This window comes from Sceloporus occidentalis, unplaced genomic scaffold (genome assembly GCF_023333645.1).
Source record: "Sceloporus occidentalis isolate IW3139 unplaced genomic scaffold, rSceOcc1.0.p SCAF_4, whole genome shotgun sequence".
Taxonomy (NCBI): domain Eukaryota; kingdom Metazoa; phylum Chordata; class Lepidosauria; order Squamata; family Phrynosomatidae; genus Sceloporus; species Sceloporus occidentalis.
The window spans coordinates 41952728-41971706 of record NW_028316984.1 but is presented as its reverse complement, the minus strand read 5'-3'; the positions used below and the strand labels follow the sequence as shown (position 1 = coordinate 41971706).

At 41.8% G+C, this 18979-nt stretch overlaps 1 protein-coding gene across 4 annotated transcripts in view; it reads left to right on the top strand.

Moving 5' to 3' along the window:
* Nucleotides 1–18979, top strand: part of SCN2A (sodium voltage-gated channel alpha subunit 2) — a 153805-nt gene that overhangs the window by 96013 nt on the left and 38813 nt on the right. For all 4 annotated transcript variants that reach the window (XM_089519841.1, XM_089519842.1, XM_089519839.1 and 1 more), the window contains 6 exons: nucleotides 137–484; nucleotides 2342–2474; nucleotides 6513–6751; nucleotides 7306–7479; nucleotides 8037–8393; nucleotides 9206–9685. In XM_089519841.1, coding sequence (XP_089375967.1) covers nucleotides 137–484; nucleotides 2342–2474; nucleotides 6513–6751; nucleotides 7306–7479; nucleotides 8037–8393; nucleotides 9206–9685 — 1731 coding nt within the window. The remainder of the gene's footprint in view (nucleotides 1–136; nucleotides 485–2341; nucleotides 2475–6512; nucleotides 6752–7305; nucleotides 7480–8036; nucleotides 8394–9205; nucleotides 9686–18979) is intronic.

The window sequence follows — 18979 nt, the reverse complement described above, 5'->3', positions numbered from 1 at the left end:
TTGCAGTGGAAAAGGGGCTGTTGTGATAAAGCCCCAAGTTTGGACCTGATTCATAATATTTATTTGCTCCTCCTTTTTTGTGTGTGTGGCTTGCAGATGTTTCTATCTTTTACTACCTTCACTCATTTCCACACAGTCTTTGCTGAGCATTCGCGGCTCCCTGTTTTCACCAAGGCGTAACAGCAAAGCAAGCCTTTTCAGCTTCAGAGGCCGAGCAAAGGATATAGGATCAGAGAATGACTTTGCAGATGATGAACACAGCACCTTTGAAGACAACGAGAGCAGAAGAGACTCCCTCTTTGTTCCTCACAGACATGGCGAGAGGCGCAACAGTAACATCAGCCAGGCCAGTCGATCCTCCAGGATGGTGCCTGTGCTTCCAGCCAATGGGAAAATGCATAGTACCGTGGACTGTAATGGGGTAGTTTCCTTAGTTGGTGGGCCACCAGTCCTTATGTCACCAACAGGTCAACTTTTGCCTGAGGTAATGGATGATGATGATGATGATGATGATGATGATGATGATGATGATGATGATAAAATAGGATATGGGGGTGTTTGTCTCTGCCATAGCTCCAAAACCATAAATCCTGTCTGAAAGGTGCCATGGATGCACCATTGGTGTACCATGGGTTTGTGCATTATTTTGTTTTTTTAAATGGTTTAGTTCATTTTAGTTTGTTAAACTCTTTCTGTAGCCTGCAATACTACTTAAGAGATTAGAACTGTCTCTGCACTGCAGAAATATTGCAGTTTGACACCACTTTAACTGTCGTTGCTTAATGCTATGGAATCCTGAGATTAGTACTTTTCTTCTTTGTTAGAAAGCTCTGGTATCACAACAAATTGTAAATCCCAGGATTCCCTGGCGTTGAGCCATGGAAGTCAAAGTGATGTCAAACTGCATTATCTCTGCAGTGCAGATTCAGTCTACATGCCAGATTTTACCTGGTGTGGTTGCCATTCACACTTATATTGTTCCAGTTTAACTGCTCTGTTTCTGTCTTATGGAATCCTAGAGTTTGTTAGGAAGTACTTAAATGCTCTAGTTAAGAATTCCAAATTCCCTGCCCAAAATGTCAATCCATCCCCATAGGACAGAACCATGGCAGTTAAGGTGGAATAATAGTGTAATAATTCTGTAGTGTGAATGGCCCCAGTCAGGGTGACTTCCTCCTTTTCCAGGACATGCCCTACATGTCAACCTTCTGTCCAGGAGGAATTTCAAAATGTCCTCCATTTTTAGTATGACCAAGAAGCATGGATTTAGATTTGTTTTAGTGTTTTTAAGCTTTATTTGGCTTTATTTTTCCTGAATGTCTTCCATTTTACATTTAGGACATCTGGTCACCCTGGCTTCAGGAGAGAAAAAGCTAATGGAAAATTTATTTCTCCACAGATTTTCTAGACAGGTCTATGTGATGTTTTACTCTGTAGGGCTCCTAAATGCTTGAAACAAGGTTTTTTTTTTTTGGGGGGGGGGGAGAAGATTGAGAGCGAGCGAGAAAGAGATAGAAGAATCCCACCCCACTAGTTAGGGAATTAGTGGAAAGGAGAATGCGCTTCAATCCAGGCAGGATTTAGAAAAAGTCATCTAAGAAACAATACTGAGCTAGAGTCTGAAGGACCTCTAAGTGTATAGGTAGCTTTTCTTGTGTGACTTTTCTGAGAAGCTTTTATATCCTGCCATTAACTTTCTAGCCTTGCAGCATAAATCTAGTGCTGAGAATAATCCTAATTATTTTACTAAAGAGGAAATAAATTATCTAATAGTATCAGCTGAGGGTAACTTTCATCTCCCTTTACAGAAATGAATCAAGTCCTAGTTATGCAGGGACTAGAATGTAGATCTCCCCAGCCCAGGATCAGTAAATGGTTACAGAAAACAGAAGAATGCCAGAATGATGCTGGGTCCAAGTCTGCCTAGTGAGATTTGCCACTGAGTCCTCATCAGTGGTTCATGAAAAGAACCTGCAAATTGTTCAGTTTGTGACAACTGATAGATCAGATTAGGACACTTAGTACATTTTTATGTGGCATATACAATATCAGTGGGATGTTGGGGTGACTGGTATCTTCTCATTTATTTATGAAATTTGAATTCTACTCTGTTTTCGAGGACTTGGGCAGGACTTCATTGTCCATCTTCAGCCCATTCTTATATTGTCCTCTATATTTACATGCATTGGAGATGTGTTGCTGAAACCTATCACTGTAGCCCAGAAGGAGATTTGGTACACAAATCTTCAGTACACAATTTGTGATGCTTCCTGACCCTTTTTAAAAAACTAAAATGAAAGATAATGTGACTATTTTACATTCATAATTAATTTATTTTCAGGGTACCACTACAGAAACAGAATTAAGGAAAAGACGATCAAGTTCTTATCACATGTCCATGGATTTTCTCTCTGATCCTACTGCAAGGCAAAGAGCTATGAGCATAGCCAGCATACTCACCAACACAATGGAAGGTATATAAACTTGAAAACCAAGATGGTGTAGGGTATAGAATGTTAGACTTGGAAAAACTGGATTCTAGTCCCCATTGAGCCAGGAAGCTCATGGGATGAGCCTGGCCCAGTAACTTCATTCCCAGCCTGACTTATCTCATAGGATTGTTGTGAGGATACAACATTTGGGAGGTAGGGGGGAAATCATGTGTGCTGCCTTGAGCTTATTGGAGGAAAAGAGGGGTATAAGTATAACTAAGCTTTAAACAGGACTTCTAGTGTCTGGTGGAGAAATACTAGAATTTTGTCTAGTACTTTTCTTTTTGTCCTTTTTACTTTAGCTTTTCTTTTTTTCCTACTTGTTCTTGTTAGCTTACAGTGCTTAAGTGCACTGATAAGCAGTATAGAAATATACTTGCTATTGCTATATTGTTATTCTGGGTTTGTGAGATGTGAGGGTGGAAATTTGAGTGCATTTTGAAATGCATTTTACTCAATGAATAATTTTTCTTCCTCCACTAACTAAAGTGTGTTTTCCATATTTTTTAGCTGTGCACATTTTAGTTGTTTCCATTCTACTTTTATGCATACCATTCCTCCACAGTACTCTGAGGGAGAGAGTAGGCTGGCCCAGTTCCATCAGGGGCTAGCCTGAAGAAGAAGAGCCCTCCCTCCGGTCCATCTGCCTTGGTCCAGGCCTCAGAGGGAGAGAAGAATGCTAGACCTGATTCCCTCCCTCCCTCACCATTCCCTTCTCCTTTTGTGTCGTGTCTTTTAGATTGTAAGCCTGTGGGCAGAGAACTGTCTGTTATCTCCTCTATTGTAAACCGCTCGGATTCCCAGTGATTGGGCGGTATATAAATAAAACCTATTATTATTATTATTATTACTCTAATTATCACAATGGTGGGCATTCTCTAGGTTGTGTGTATCTTTCTCACAAGTCTCTGAAGGTGTGAAAAAGAGATTTTAATCAAGACTGTTGAACCCAACAAAGTTGTTTTCCATCCCTACCCCAAGCCTTCTCTGAGCAATTTGACCATAACCAATCTGAAGTGGAGCACTACAGAGTCCCATAGATTCCATTAGATATTTAAAATACAGACCAGTGCATGCTTTTTTAGAAATAAATCCCCACTGTCTCAGACAAGGATTAGGGTCAGGTAAAAATGCCTAGGAATGCAGTGAGACAAATGACAAAGTGCTCACTTATGTCCATTTCCTTCATTCCTCAGAAGTCTCAGGTGAGATAGGTTATATTTCCCCATTTCTGGTGCCAGTAGAACCTTTTGGTTCTGGTGAAGCAAACCCTTGATTTAAGTATGTCACTGATGGTGATCAGGCAGGTATCTAAATCAGCAACTTCTTCAACTGTTTCCATCCCCAAAAGCTGCTTTTACAATTTGAGGGAAGTTAAAACAAGGTTGGAGGGAGGTCACTGAGTCACACCTCTGTGTTCTGGCCTGTGGTATTAAGTCATGGTTATATGGTCCTGTCGCATGGCTTTTGTCTCCAAATCCACCATCCGAGTACAGCCTGCCTGCAGCCTGGGTTTCTTACTGTGTTTCAGCTGTCGTTTTTCAAATCCAGAAAGCTCCTCACTTTGAAAAATGGCCACCAAAGCATGTTAAAGCTGGGAGAGGTATTAAAATGTGCAATAATCTCCTTTGTCTGTCAAATTACTAACCTAGACGCCTTTAAAAAAAGTGGTCAAGACGGATCTCTTCCGGCAGGTTTTTCCAGAATAAGTCCTCAGCCACATAATGATTACTCCATATACCATGGATTTTTTGCGTTATGTTATGACTCTGCCTGTGACTGTCTGATTTTTATTAGATTTTAATGTGATTATGTAATTTTAATCTTAATTGTTTAATTCTTTTTTAAGGGGGGATACTGTGTAAATTTTGTATGGTTTTAGATGTTTTTAGCCACTTTGATTGTTCTTACAAAAAGCAGGATATAAATAACAGTTTTATTTTATTGTTGTTGTTGTTGTTGTTGCACTTATGGGAGGCTTCTGAAGGCTTGAAAATAAGGCACAGACTCCACACATACCTTGGTTTAAGAGCAAAGTATGGGTCTTTCCCTGCTGCAGTGCAAATTTGGTGGTGAGGGAAAGGCAAGGGCTGCAAAAATGAGTGGGGGACATAAACAGCACTGTGTGTTGCCTAGCCACTGTCTAAATATAGATAATGTTTTTGATATTCCTGATAAACCCATGAATTGAAAACTGGATTCTTCAGTTATGCTGCATTGGCAAGAAAAAAAATCCATATAACAGAGGCCAAGGAAACAATGGTTGTAGTTTGGTTTATGAATTGTTGAAGGCTTGAAGGCTTAAAAAAGATAATTGTTTTGTCCAAAGTGCAGCATAACCCTAAATCAGGGGTAGGCAACCTTTTTGAGCTGGGGGCCGGATTGCTGTCCCTCAGACAACTGGGGGGCCGAAGCCAAAAAATAAATAATTAAATATATTTTTAAAAAAATTAAATATATAAATAAACCAGGACAAATGTAGGACAAAATTTTCCAATGGAAGACACTTTTTTTTTTAAAAAAAAAAAGGAGGACACGCGAAAAAATTTGCTGATTTTTTAAAAAATGTTAATATAAATGCATGTTTTTGAGGCTTCTATAGACAATTGCCCCCCAAAGGCCCCGGCGGCAATCAGCGGCAGGACCAGGCTGGGGCCGGTCCCAAGGCCTCGCCGGGCTGCATCCGGCCTGCGGGTCGCAGGTTGCCTACCCCTGCCCTAAATCATACATATAGAACTTGCTGCTTTTGACCAGATTTTGATTTGCACTGAGGCAGAGGGCCCAGACACGATGTTATGGGTTAAATGAGATGGCCACAACTTTAATATAAATACAGCAACTACCAGTCAGTTACATTCACCTCTAGCTGAGAATGTATAAGAAAAGTATGACAGAGGAGACACCATGCTCGGTGGTTTTCATAACAATAAATGCTCAAACAGGGCATTAAGCCATGAGTGTCTGTTAAGTACAGCATCTGACAAAGCTTGTCATATCAACCAATCCCTGGGACAAGCCAAAACTGTTAGTTGGAGGTGAGGCAACCTGCACCTGCCCAAACTGCAGGTTCCACCCTCCTTCAACCATCTAGCAGCCCCAGGGCTTTTTTCTCTCAATTCAACTTGTGCCCCATGTCCCCTTTATCCTCCATACCCATTATAGGAAGGGTCCAGTGCAGTTTGGCACCCCCTCCTCCCACCAAAATGTATTGGTGAATCTGATGAGTTCGTACATCTGAATAGAGTTCAGTACCCACTGGGAGAGGTGTACACCACTGCCTTTGTACAAGTAAGCCAAGTCAACACATACGCCTGGGTGGGAGATAGGTGTGTTGCCTATCCAGGCATTGTTATGCATGATATCCAAATCAGCATGGCCCCAAGTTGCATTAAGAACAGTTATTGTGTGCGTCCAGCTACACTTGTCTGGGTAACATATTTGTCCTTAGAATGTGAGCTCCTGTGACCAGACTTTGGATGTTATGGAGGTCTGCCATCACCATGCCAATGTACCTCCAATCCTTAGCCCAGGCAGGCTGTGTGGCAGGAGGGTCTAATGAATGGTGATGAACCACAGCATGACCAGCTTGTGCTGAAGCCTTATTAAAAACGGCTGCCCACCAAGCCTTCAGGCCTTAATGCAGGGCTGCCCAAGCTCCCAGTAAATCCAGTGAGATTTGAAGTCCTGTGAGACTTCTGACAAGATGCAGCACAAAAGGTGTGCTGGATGTCATTCCAAAGTCCTGCAGTGGCATAAAGGGATGCTTGGCATGGCCTGGAATCAACAGTGCCTTCCCCTAAGGGTCTCCTCTGTGAAGGCGTCAGCTATGTTTTCTCATGAACATTTAGTTGTATTTTCTGACCCCATTCGCTTAAGGTGCACTCACAACCTTTGCTTGGAATGATAATAAATCACATACACATTATAGGAAGCAGTTCTCAAAGATAATTATGTTTTGGATAAACTGGATTGTTTTATAAATGCTTTAATGCATTCTCTCTCTCTCTCTCTCTCTTTCAGAACTTGAGGAATCCAGACAGAAATGCCCTCCCTGTTGGTATAAATTTGCTAACATGTGCTTAATCTGGGACTGCTGCACTCCATGGTTAAAAATAAAGCATATTGTTAATCTGGTTGTGATGGATCCCTTTGTCGACCTTGCTATCACTATCTGTATTGTTCTGAACACTTTATTTATGGCCATGGAACATTACCCGATGACTCCGCAGTTTAATAATGTGCTATCTGTTGGAAACTTGGTGAGTCTTCCATTTGCTGTCCTAAGTACCATTATTCATTGAAAAATTACCGAAATTGCTTATTTTCATTTATATATTTTCAAGATTTATATCCCGCCTTTCTCCCACAGTGGAATTCAATGGCTTGAATTTGCCATGCTGAATCCAGATTAAGCTACTCACCTGTTGAAGTCAATGTGAAAACTAGTTATGATTTAACATTATCCCCACTGATTTCAGTAGGAACTAAGTTCAATTAAAACTTCTGTTGAAGTCAACAGAAAATATATCTATGCCATATCAAGACTTAGAGGCCCATTTAGGGGTATAACACAGCTTTCAGTAGATCCACACCCTAGTAGGATCTTTACTCTAGTATTAAACATAAGCTTTAAAATGTTTAATGTACTGCATGCCATGAAAAAGTGGTTACTTCTCAGAATCACAGTCGAGGGGTTCACTTTTGAAGTTATTTTTTAAATAAAACCTCTTTGATGCTACCCTTCTTTTGTCCTTAGTGCACATTTTGATGAATGTGGCAGGGATTGATGACAAATCATACTTTTTGTGTGTAGGTGTTCACTGGCATCTTTACAGCAGAAATGTTCCTTAAGCTAATAGCCATGGATCCTTACTATTATTTTCAAGAAGGCTGGAATATTTTTGATGGCATCATTGTCAGCCTGAGTTTGATGGAACTGGGTCTTGCCAACGTGGAAGGTCTTTCTGTCCTGAGATCCTTCCGACTGGTAAATAATATGAATAAACTGCAGAATTTTCACCTACCTTTTTGATTTCATTACATATAAAGACAATAAAGATTAATATGTTGTACATTTTACTACTTGTGTCTTCATTTTTGGTCTAAAGATAATTGGAAAAGAGTTCCTGCATGGCAGGGGGTTGGACTGGATGGCCCTTGTGGTCTCTTCCAACTCTATGATTCTATGATTCTATGATTCCTGTGAATGAATTGGTAAACAATAGTGCAGTATTCCAAAAGCACAGCCAATGCATGTTTGCTAGGAAGTCAGTTTCATCCAGTTAAACCAGTTTTAGTCCCAAGTAAGCGTGTATAAGATTGCAGCTCAAACCTGTTAACTGTTCAGTATTTATCTGCTTTACGTCACCTTTACGTTACCAGTATTTATCTGCTTTACGTCACCTTTAACTGCCACAGATGTCCAAAGAGAATGAACAAATCTAGTGTCAATGTTCTACTGTAGACTTTAAGATAATTCTTTAGTGAATTAAATGCAAAGTTAACAAACACTGGAATTGAACCCTGTGTACTTTTATCTTTCAGCTTCGAGTTTTCAAATTGGCAAAATCTTGGCCAACATTAAATATGTTGATAAAGATTATTGGCAACTCAGTTGGTGCCTTGGGAAATCTGACCTTGGTTTTGGCCATCATAGTCTTCATTTTTGCTGTGGTTGGAATGCAGTTATTTGGCAAAAGCTACAAGGAATGTGTCTGCAAAATCTCTAATGATTGTGAACTTCCACGCTGGCACATGAATGACTTTTTCCACTCTTTCTTGATTGTCTTTCGAGTACTTTGTGGAGAATGGATAGAGACTATGTGGGACTGTATGGAGGTTGCTGGACAAACAATGTGCCTTACTGTCTTCATGATGGTCATGGTAATTGGCAATCTAGTGGTATGTATCCAAAAAAATCTATATTTTAATTCAAGCACTATATTGCAGCTTGAGTCTAACATTTTATGTCTTTTAATAATTCGCCTATAATAAAAAAAAAGTGACCCCCCCCCCCCAAAAAATGCCTAAGATTAATAGTATATAAATGTAAATTAGAAAATAGAGATTGCATGGTGGCACCATTTCCTTTTCATTATATAGTACTCAGTGTTTTTCTTTTCTTTTCTTAAGATGGACAATAAAGAGTATCTCCAAAGGAGAGATGATAATTCACTATCTCTCCTGGAATATCTGTGCCTTGCCAGATATAGATAAAGGTAAAGGTAGTCCCTTGGCCTGCATTTGCATGCTTTCAAACTGCTAGGTTGGCAGAAGCTGGGACTAGTGATGGGAGCTCATCCCATCATGCAGCACCCAGGCCTCGAACTACCAACCTGTCGATCTTGCAATCAATAGAGTCAGCGTCTTAACCACTTGAGCCACTGCCAGATATACCCCTCTTAAAATAGACATTTAGGCTCTGACCCAAGGCTTGTGTGTACAGTGGCTACCTATTTTCTTTTGAAAGAGCGAACTTGTTTACAGCAGCATTTAGCAAAGTGCAAGTGTGACCCTAAGCCCCATAATACCCATGTTTTTACCATTCAGAATGGCAAAATGGACCTTCAGCTTATAATAAGGAAAAGCATGAAATGAAAGGTGGTTTACCCGAGAATAATTCTTAAATAAAATTATTGTACTGACACAAACAGGTCTTACTGTCATTGTATGTCAAATATGAAAAATCAGTTGTCTTCTTTTTCCACTACTAGGTTTTGAACCTCTTTCTAGCCTTGCTGCTGAGCTCCTTCAGTTCAGACAATCTTGCTGCTACAGATGATGACAATGAAATGAACAATCTCCAGATTGCTGTGGGGAGGATTCAGAGAGGAATTGATTATGTGAAAAGAAAAGCACATGAATTTGTCCAAAAGGCTTTTGTGAGGAAGCAGAAAGCTTTGGATGAAATCAAACCTCTTGAAGAGCTGAACAACAAGAAAGACAGCTGCATCTCTAACCATACCATTGTAGATATTGGCAAAGACTTCAACTACCTGAAAGATGGCAATGGAACAACCAGTGGCATAGGCAGCAGTGTGGAAAAATACATAATTGATGAAAGTGATTACATGTCATTCATAAACAACCCAAGTGTCACTGTGACTGTGCCCATAGCAGTTGGAGAATCAGATTTTGAAAATTTAAACACTGAAGAATTTAGCAGTGAATCAGATTTGGAAGAAAGCAAAGAGGTAGGTTTATTTTAACACACAACACTTCAATTGTTTCAAAATATGTTCTGTTAAAAACATGAACTGCTGTAACAAGACAATTTGTCTTTGAGCTTGCATTTTACTGTTTTATAGCTTCTGGAAATAAGTGACATACCATGTATGCAAAAGTAGATTGTAATGATTGTTATCAGTATCTTTGTTCATTAAGACAGTCTGGATACTTTGGCATTGATGTGAAAATCAATATTAACGTTATATATCCTAGGTTTTTATAAGGAAACAAATGGAGAACAGTTTATAGTTTTATAATTTTACACGTCTTCTATTGACATTGGAGTTTCAGAGTACATTAGTGCAAGATTTTCCACAGTTAATTGGCTGATTTAACAGTCATGTATTGTATGGGAAAGCTTGTAAGACTAGAGAACCATTCAGTTATTTCATTTTCAGAGACTGTCAACAATTGTTCCAGTATGATGTAAATTGATTAATAGCATTACATTTGAAACAAGTTAGTTTTGCAGATGTTAACAGACACTAATTTGTATATTGATGACTTAGGGTTTGTCAGAACATCAGTGTTCTGCATAATCTAATACTAATAGTCATTCAAAAGAGTGAGTGCCTCCTAGGCTTTATCTTTTGGATCCCGCTGGTTTTAATTGAAGAGTTATACATATGCTCAAATCTCACTGAAATAAATGGAATGGAAAAGTTTAGTTGGATTGTGCTCATGGCTTACTGAACTCATCATTAGTTTTTCTCTAGATAAATGACCTTACCATGCCATCCTTTAAAATTCTGAAGTATTGTTTTTAAACATGTTACAATATTAAGAAGAATTTTTACTAGAATATTTCATTTTTATATGTTTAACATGGTCTCCTTTCAAAAGACTTCTCACTATTAAACTCTCAGCTTTAGAAGAATTCTTAAATAAAGTCTTTTCATCAGTCATGTATGATATTCATGAACTATTTATTATGTAATTCCCAGAGTTTTACGGTGATTTAAAAGTTGGTTTAGAAGCAAATACTCCAGCTCTCCACAAATGTCATTTTGTATTAGCTCTTCTCCAGTGAACCTGACTGAACTTTTAATGCTTTTAATACTGCTTTTCGTAACATTATTGTGCAATGACATGTTCCAGTAAAAACACTGTATAAATCTGGTTTTAAAAATAATGACATTGTCCCATAACTCCTGGAAAATGATATTTAATTTAGTATAACAGTTAGTTAGAAGGACATTCTTACCATCGAACATGATAAAGATTTTGTGTAAATTTCTTTGCTTATAACACATCAGTGTGTGGTTTCCAAGAAAGTCACAAGTAAAGTGACAAAATTTTCAAGACCTGTTCTCACAATGGTAAAAGTATGACTTGTAAGCAATTCCTATCATTATATGTTTTCCAGAATATATTGCAATACTGTATTTTTATTTGCAGGGGATTGTTTTTTAAAAGTTGGAGGGCACCTCTACACAATGTGTTGTGATATTAGAGCCCATTAAGATATTTATGTCATAATCCTACTCTCTCTTTGTGGACAGCAGAGTGTGGAAGATTAACATACAGGTAGTAAAAGAGGTGAGAAAGGTTCAAGAAAATAGATGGGAAAGAGGCATGTGTACAGAACTGGCATTTCTGCTTGCCACTTAATGATAATAGCCTCTTTGCTAAGGATCTGTGGCTCACCCACATTCACCTCACAAGCCACAAAGTTTCAGAACAATTTCTTCTCATCACAAGGTATCATCACAGCAAGCAAGATGTGCTTTGTTATACATTCTGCTAACTGCTAACTGCTCACTGCAGGCATAGAGTTGTGAAGGCCTGAAGGGGAAGGAGGAAAATTTAGGGGAAGAAAATTCCCTCCCAGAAATAGTGAGGGAAAACTGTAGGTTTTGGGGATGTGTGTGGTACAGTGGGGCCAGTATGGTACAGTGATTTGAGGGTAACTGTGGAAAGCAGGAGACAAATGGATCTCGTAGCACCTTTGAGACTAACTGAGAGAAAGAAGTTGGTACCATGAGGTTTCGTAGACTTAAGTCTACTTCATCAGATGCATGGAGTGAAGTACCTAGGAACAGATCTTTATAGCTATAAATAGCTAGTTGTATGTGTGACAGCAATAGAAATGCAAAACTTGTGGGTATGGTAATGAAGTGCCAAGTTTGTTTTTAGTGATGATGATCATTGAGGGACAAAGGCAGGAAGAAAGATGTTGCCTAAAGCCAAGGTGAACAGACAATCATATGAATGATGGTGGCAGTTATTGGAATTTAGTGTGATGCTGGCTCGGAACCAGAAAGGAGATATGATAAACTGGCCAAGATAGAACTTATGATGTTGGGGAGATAACTGGAGACCAGGGTTTGAATCCCCACCTGACCATAGAGATCCTCAAGGTGATCTTGGGCAAGTCACACTCTCTCAGCTTCAGAAGAAGACACCCCCCCCCCCCCGAACAAATCTTGCTAAGGAAACCCAGTGATAGATTTGCCTTAGGGTAGCCATAGGTCAGCAATGACTTGAAGACACAACTACAACAACACACATATAGGAAGATGGAGCATCTAAAGATTTATCTGTATGAAAAAAATGGCATTGTGGGAGCCTTAGTTTGTTGTGAGAAGGTATGACAGGAGCTTTCATAGGTCGCTGTCCACATATGAAGTGCACAACTAAGACAGAATCCTATTGCTAATTCCATTCAGAGCAGACACTTTGAATCAATTGTTGAGGGGGGAATCAACATGTACGTCAGCACCGTCAGTGTGCCCCAAGGCCCTGCAGAACCCTCCCCAAAGCCCGCAGAACCCACAAATTCTTCAAGCCATTTATTTTGCTTGAAAACTGCCCCAAAAGCTGACAAACCTATCTGAAAATGTGACAGTTTTCTCCTCCTAATTGCAGAGCCTTCTAAACCCCCCCCCAAAATAAAATTGCCCAAGAATCAGCCATAATGGTGGGTTTGAAGTGATCATAGAATCATAGAATTGGAAGAGACCGCAAGGGCCATCTAGTCCAACCCCCTGCCATGCAGGAAATCCAAATCAAATCATCCCCGACAGATGGCCATCTAGCCTCTGTTTAAAGACCTCCAAGGAAGGAGACTCCACTACACTCCGAGGGTCCACTGTCGAACAGCCTTTACTGTCAGGAAGTTCTTCCTAATGTTGAGGTGGAATCTCTTTTCTTGTAGCTTGCAGCCATTGTTCCGGGTCCTAGTCTCTGGAGCAAGTGAAAACAAGTCAGCTCCCGCCTCTGTATGGCATCCCTTCAAGTATTTAAACAGGGCTATCATATCACCTCTTAACCTTCTCTTCTCCAGGCTAAACATCCCCAGCTCCTTAAGTCGTTCCTCATAGGACATAGTTTCTAGACCTTTCACCATTTTACTTGCCCTCCTTTGGATACGTCCCAGTTTTTCAACATCCTTTTTGAATTGTGGCGCCCAGAACTGGACACAATATTCCAGGTGGGGCCTGACCAAAGCAGAGCACAGTGGCAGTATTACTTCCCTTGATCTAGATACAATACTTTTACTGATGCAGCCTAAAATTGCATTGGCCTTTTTAGCTGCTGCATCACACTATTCACTCATGTTCAGCTTGTGGTCTACTTGGACTCCAAGATCCCTTTCACACGTAGTCTCATTCAGCCATGTGTCTCCCATCCTCTATCAGTGCATTTTATTTTTCCACCCTAAGTGCAGTACCTTGCATTTCTCCCTGTTGAAGTTCATTTTGTTAGCTGTGGCCCAACTTTCTAGTTTATTCAGGTCATCTTGAATGTTGATCCTGTCCTCTGGAGTGTTAGCTACTCCTCCTAATTTTGTGTCATCTGCAAATTTGATAAGAATGCTCCCAATTCTGTCATCCAGGTCATTGATAAAGATGTTGAATAACACTGGGCCCAGGACAGAGCCCTGTGGGACCCCACTGGTCACTTCTCTCCAGGATGAAAAGGAACCATTGTTGAGCACCCTTTGGGTTCGGGCAGTCAACCAATTACAAATCCATGTAACAGTTGCCTTGTCTATCCCACTTTTTATAAGCTTGTTTACAAGAATGTCATGGGGAACCTTGTCAAAAGCCTTACTGAAATCAAGATATACGATATCCACAGCATTCCCTTCATCTATCAAGCTAGTAATTTTATCAAAGAAAGAGATTAGATTTGTCTGGCATGACTTCTTTCTCTGAAACCCGTGTTGACTTTTTGTGATTATGGAATTACCTTCTAGATGTTCACAGACTCTCTTTTTAATGATCTGCTCTAGAATCTTTCCCGGTATTGATGTCAGACTAACTGGACGATAATTGTTTGGATCCTCTCTTTTCCCCTTTTTGAAGATGGGGACAACGTTTGCCCTCCTCCAGTCGGCTGGGACTTCTCCTGTTCTCCAGGAGTTCTCAAAGATTATTGCCAATGGCTCCGATATTACTTTTGCCAGTTCTTTTAATACCCTTGGCTGTAGTTCATCTGGTCCTGGAGATTTATATTCGTTTAGATTAACAAGGTATTCCTGTACTATCTCCTTACTTATTCTGTGCTGAAATTCCCCTATTCTGTCCTCTGCTCCATTATCCTCAGGCTGAGCACCCTTTTCTTTTTCTGAGAAGACTGAGACAAAGAAGGTGTTGAGTAATTCTGCCTTTTCTCTGTGACCTGTTAGCATTTTGCCATCTTCTCCATGTAGTGGTCCTACCATTTCCTTCTTCTTCCTTTTGCTGTGGACATATCCAAAAAAGCCCTTTTTATTGTTCTTAACCTCTCTAGCAAGCCTGAGTTCATTCTGTGCTTTAGCTTTTCTGACTTCACCCCTACACATGCCTGCTATTTGTTTGAATTCCTCTTTGGTGATTTCCCCATTTTTCCATTTCTTATACATGTTCTGTTTAAAACTTAGCTCAGTTGAAAGTTCCTTAGTCATCCATCCTGGTTTCTTGAGACATCTCCCCTTTTTCTTTCTCACTGGAACTGTTTGAAATTGTGCCTTCAGTATCTCTTCTTTGAGAAACTCCCATCCATCCTGAATTCCCTTCTCTTTTACTATTTCTGACTATGGGATCACCTCCAGTATTTCTCTATCCTTTCCCATTGCCCTATTTGTATATTGTAACCAACATTCTTAGTCCATTTTATAATTCAGTCCTTCACTTCTTCCTCCATATCACATTTCAACAAAAGTTTACACATTTTACTAATCACCTATTCATCATTTGTACATAATTGCAGTTCAAACTCTGATTTATTTTGTTCAGAAATGGGGTATTTTTATCCATCTTAAATCTTTCAAATGACTGTAAGAGAAGCACCCAAAGATAAAAGTGCTCTTTCATTTTCATTCTATTTTTGGCAAAGGTGCTCTTTCATTTTCACAGTATTCTTGGCAAATCTCCAACATTTCTTGGTATCTTAACCATTTTTCTTTGCTTACTGTTTTTCTTCTATAGCAAGCTTCTTGTGTTGAGACCCATAAAGGCATTTTTGGGATAAACTGGGATCAGATCCAATCTATATTCTACGGAAGGCACATCTCAGATAATGATTAATGAAATCTACATTCACTTTAGTTTTATCATGCCTTAAATACCCATGCCATCCAAATATCAGATCAAACCACTCTAATTCAAATAGTCTTTTATTTCTCAGCACCATCCATTCCTTTAACCACACTAAGCAGCAGGCAGCAAAATAAAATTTCAAATTAGGTAAACCCAAACTTCATTTCTGCTTTGCATCTTGCAATATTTTAAATTTCACCCTTAGTTTTTTCTTTGCCGTATAAATTCTGCCATTGTTTGAATGGTAAATGATTTGTCACAACCAGTGCTGACTGAAACAGAAACAACATTCTAGGTAACCATGGCCCGAAACAGACAGGGCAAATGATGCAGTTTCTGATCACGTTCAGGTGTAGCGTTTAGATGATGCACAACCCAAAAGTGGGTGGAAACTGTGCTGACGCCATGTCTTCCCAAAAAAAACTGGGCCAAAAAGGAGCAAAAAAAAATCTGCTACTTTCTGGCAGCTGAGTTTGGAATTGCAGCAGCAGGCAGGATCAGGGCTGGGTGCATGTGGTTGCCGCGGTGCAAACAGTGCCACAGCAGTCCCACCGCAATCCTTTTTGCCCATCTGTTTTAGGCCCATATCAATCTTATTTTAGTTCTACACTTTGGATACTTTAAATCTTTGCCCTGAATTTACCTGTGGATATGAAACAATCATATAATTTGTTGGCTGTTGCCTCTCTTGGATAGTTTTGATAAAAAAGAACTTCATGTGACTCAGGATAATTGGATAATTTTCTATATACTGTAAGTACCCAAGCTATGGCTGTTTGAGGTAGGACATAGCTTGGAAAAATTATTCTTTTCTGGACCACAACTGTCCCGATAGTTTGAGGATACTGGAAGTTGTAATACAAATAGAAAATTTCCCAAGCTGTAGGCTGGAAAGGACATACACCTTGATCTACTGCTGACAACCATCTGTGTGGCATGTACTAGTTCCACATTTTAAAATAAAAGATTAGGGAGTAATTTGGTGACTGTTCTCATGTTCAGTGTCTGGCCAACTGGAATTTTTTCAATGGGAATGGAACGTTAGTCCTTACCTGAGATACGTCCCTTTACAGCAGAGAAGGTCCGGTCATCCTGACGTTGGGTAGCTCCGCCTGCAAAGGCTCCTGTAGGCAGGACAAAGAATTCAAAAAACAAAGGCCAGGGGCCTGGCCCCACCATAGTGGGCGGAGCGACCCCCAGCAATCCTCAGTCAATGACAAGCCTCTTGAGCATCTAGTGGCCTCTAGCCAAAAATAGGCAACCAGACTGGGCTGGCTTAGGAGATTTAGAGAAAAGTAACAGTCCAAGTCGTCAGGTCAACACTTCAGTCGTTGGTTCTCAGGCGTCTGTAGGTAGAAGGGTGGGGAGGATGACCGGACCTTCTCTGCTGTAAAGGGACGTATCTCAGGTAAGGACTAACGTTCCATTTACCAGCAGAGAAGGGGGCCGGTCATCCTGACGTTGGGATTTAAAAAAGCGCTGATCCCTCCTAGGGTGGGCCTGCTGACGCCTGGGGTGACCGTGGAACTATATGTTGGAGGACTCTACGACCAAAGGCTGCCTCCGCTGATTGAAAGACGTCCAGCTTGTAGTGTCTAATGAACGTGGACGGAGTCTTCCATGTGGCCGCCCTGCAAATCTCGGCGAGTGGAGCATTAGTGGAAAAAGCTGCCGAGGTGGCTGAGCTTCTGGTGGAATGGGCCGTGATGTCCTTAGGAGGGGATAGGTCCAGGGTCTTGTAGCCTGTGATGATACATTGCTTGATCCACCTGGAGAGTGTCGATACAGAGACCTTCTTGCCTTTGGATCTTGGCTGGAAGGAAACAAAGAGAGCCTCGGTTTTCCTAAAAGCTGCTGTCCTTTTGAGGTAAACCCTAATGGCCCTGCGCACGTCTAGGGTGTGCCAAATCTTCTCCAGATCGTTTGTCGGCTTGGGGCAAAAGGAAGGCAGGACGATGTCCTGCGAAGAATGGAAAGTCGAGTTTACCTTGGGGATGAAGGACGGATCCGGTCTCAGCAGAACTGAGTCGGGCCGCATGACGCACAGTTCTCTTCTGACTGACAGGGCCCCGATTTCCGAGACTCGTCGGGCAGATGTGACTGCTGTTAAAAAGAGCGTCTTGAAAGTAAGAAGTTTAAGGGTAGATTCTCTGATCGGTTCGAAGGGGTGGACTGTCAAGGCTTTGAGAACTGTGTGGAGGTCCCATGAGGGGAAGCGGTGCCTAGTCGGGGCTGATTTGTTGGAGACTCCTTTGAGTAGCCGTCTGACGTGCGGGTGTTGGGAGATCCGAGCAGCTCGGTCGTGTGGAAGTATGGAGGTAATTGCAGCCACCTGTCTTTTTACCGTGTTAGGACGGAGGCCCTGGTTGAATCCATCCTGAAGGAACTGTAGGAGTGTGGAGACCGTGACCCGAATGAAGTCTTTCTTTTTGCGCTTACACCATCTCTTGAACGCTGTGAAGGTGTATTCGTAAATCTTAATGGTCGACTGGCGTCTAGATGCCAGGATCGACTCTATCACCTCGGGAGAATAGCCATACTTGGTTAGCATGTTCCTCTCAATTTCCAGGCGCGAAGCTGAAGCCAGGTCGGGTCCGGATGGCAGACCTGACCCTGCGACAACAGATCCGGTCTGGCTGGGAGAGGAAGGTCTTGTACTGAGAGGTTGAGGAGCTCTGAAAACCACGGACGTCTGGGCCAAGCTGGAGCTATCAGGATGACCACCGCTCCCGTCCTTCGGACTTTGGAGAGGAGTTTTGTCAACAGCGTCACCGGGGGGAAGGCGTAAAGAAGTCCGTCCGGCCAGCGGCACGTCAGTGCGTCGAAGTCCTCCGCCCCCCGAGTCTTGAATCTCGAGAAGAATCTGGGAGTCTTGGCGTTGATGGGTGAGGCGAACAGGTCTATTATCGGTAGCCCGAATACCTCCACTATGGTCTGGAACACCTCTGGGTGAAGGCTCCATTCTCCTTGATCGATGTCTGATCGGCTTAGCCAGTCGGCCTTGGAGTTTAGCTGACCCTGGAGGTGCTCTGCGCGTAGAGACAGCAGGTTGGTCTCTGCCCACGTGAAGAGCAACTGGGCTTCGTTCATCAGTGTTCGTGACCTTGTTCCGCCCTGGCGGTTGACATGTGCCTTGGCGGTAATGTTGTCGGTTCGTATGAGGACTGGTTTGTGACGAACCAGTCCCCTGAAGGATCGGAGGGCCAGTCGTATCGCTCGAAGTTCCAGCCAATTGATGCTGTGGGACTGCTCCTCCAGGGACCAACGTCCCTGGGCCAGTTGGGATCCGCAGTGGGCTCCCCAGCCTCGGAGGCTGGCGTCTGTGGTGATCTGTATCTTTTCTGTCTCCCAGATGGGGCGGCCCCTGGAGACTGCCTGGGATATCCACCATCTGAGGGACTGTCGAACCTGGTCGTGTATCCGTATTTTGCGGTGACTCTTTTGGGCGATGGCCTGTTGGTGTGGGAGAAGAAGCCATTGCAGAGGCCTGGCGTGGAATCTCGCCCAGGGCAGGCATTCGATAGCTGCTATCATCAGCCCCAGCAGGCGAGAGAGTAGCTGTAGGCTGGCTCGGGTGGACTTCAGAACCCTCTGGGCTGTCTTTTGAATGGTTGAGGTCCGCTCCGGAGTCAGGCAGACCGTCCCCGAGTGGGTGTCTATCTGAGATCCTAGGTGTAGGATCCGCTGACTGGGCTGAATCGAGCTCTTGTCCAGGTTGACCAGAAAACCGTGGTC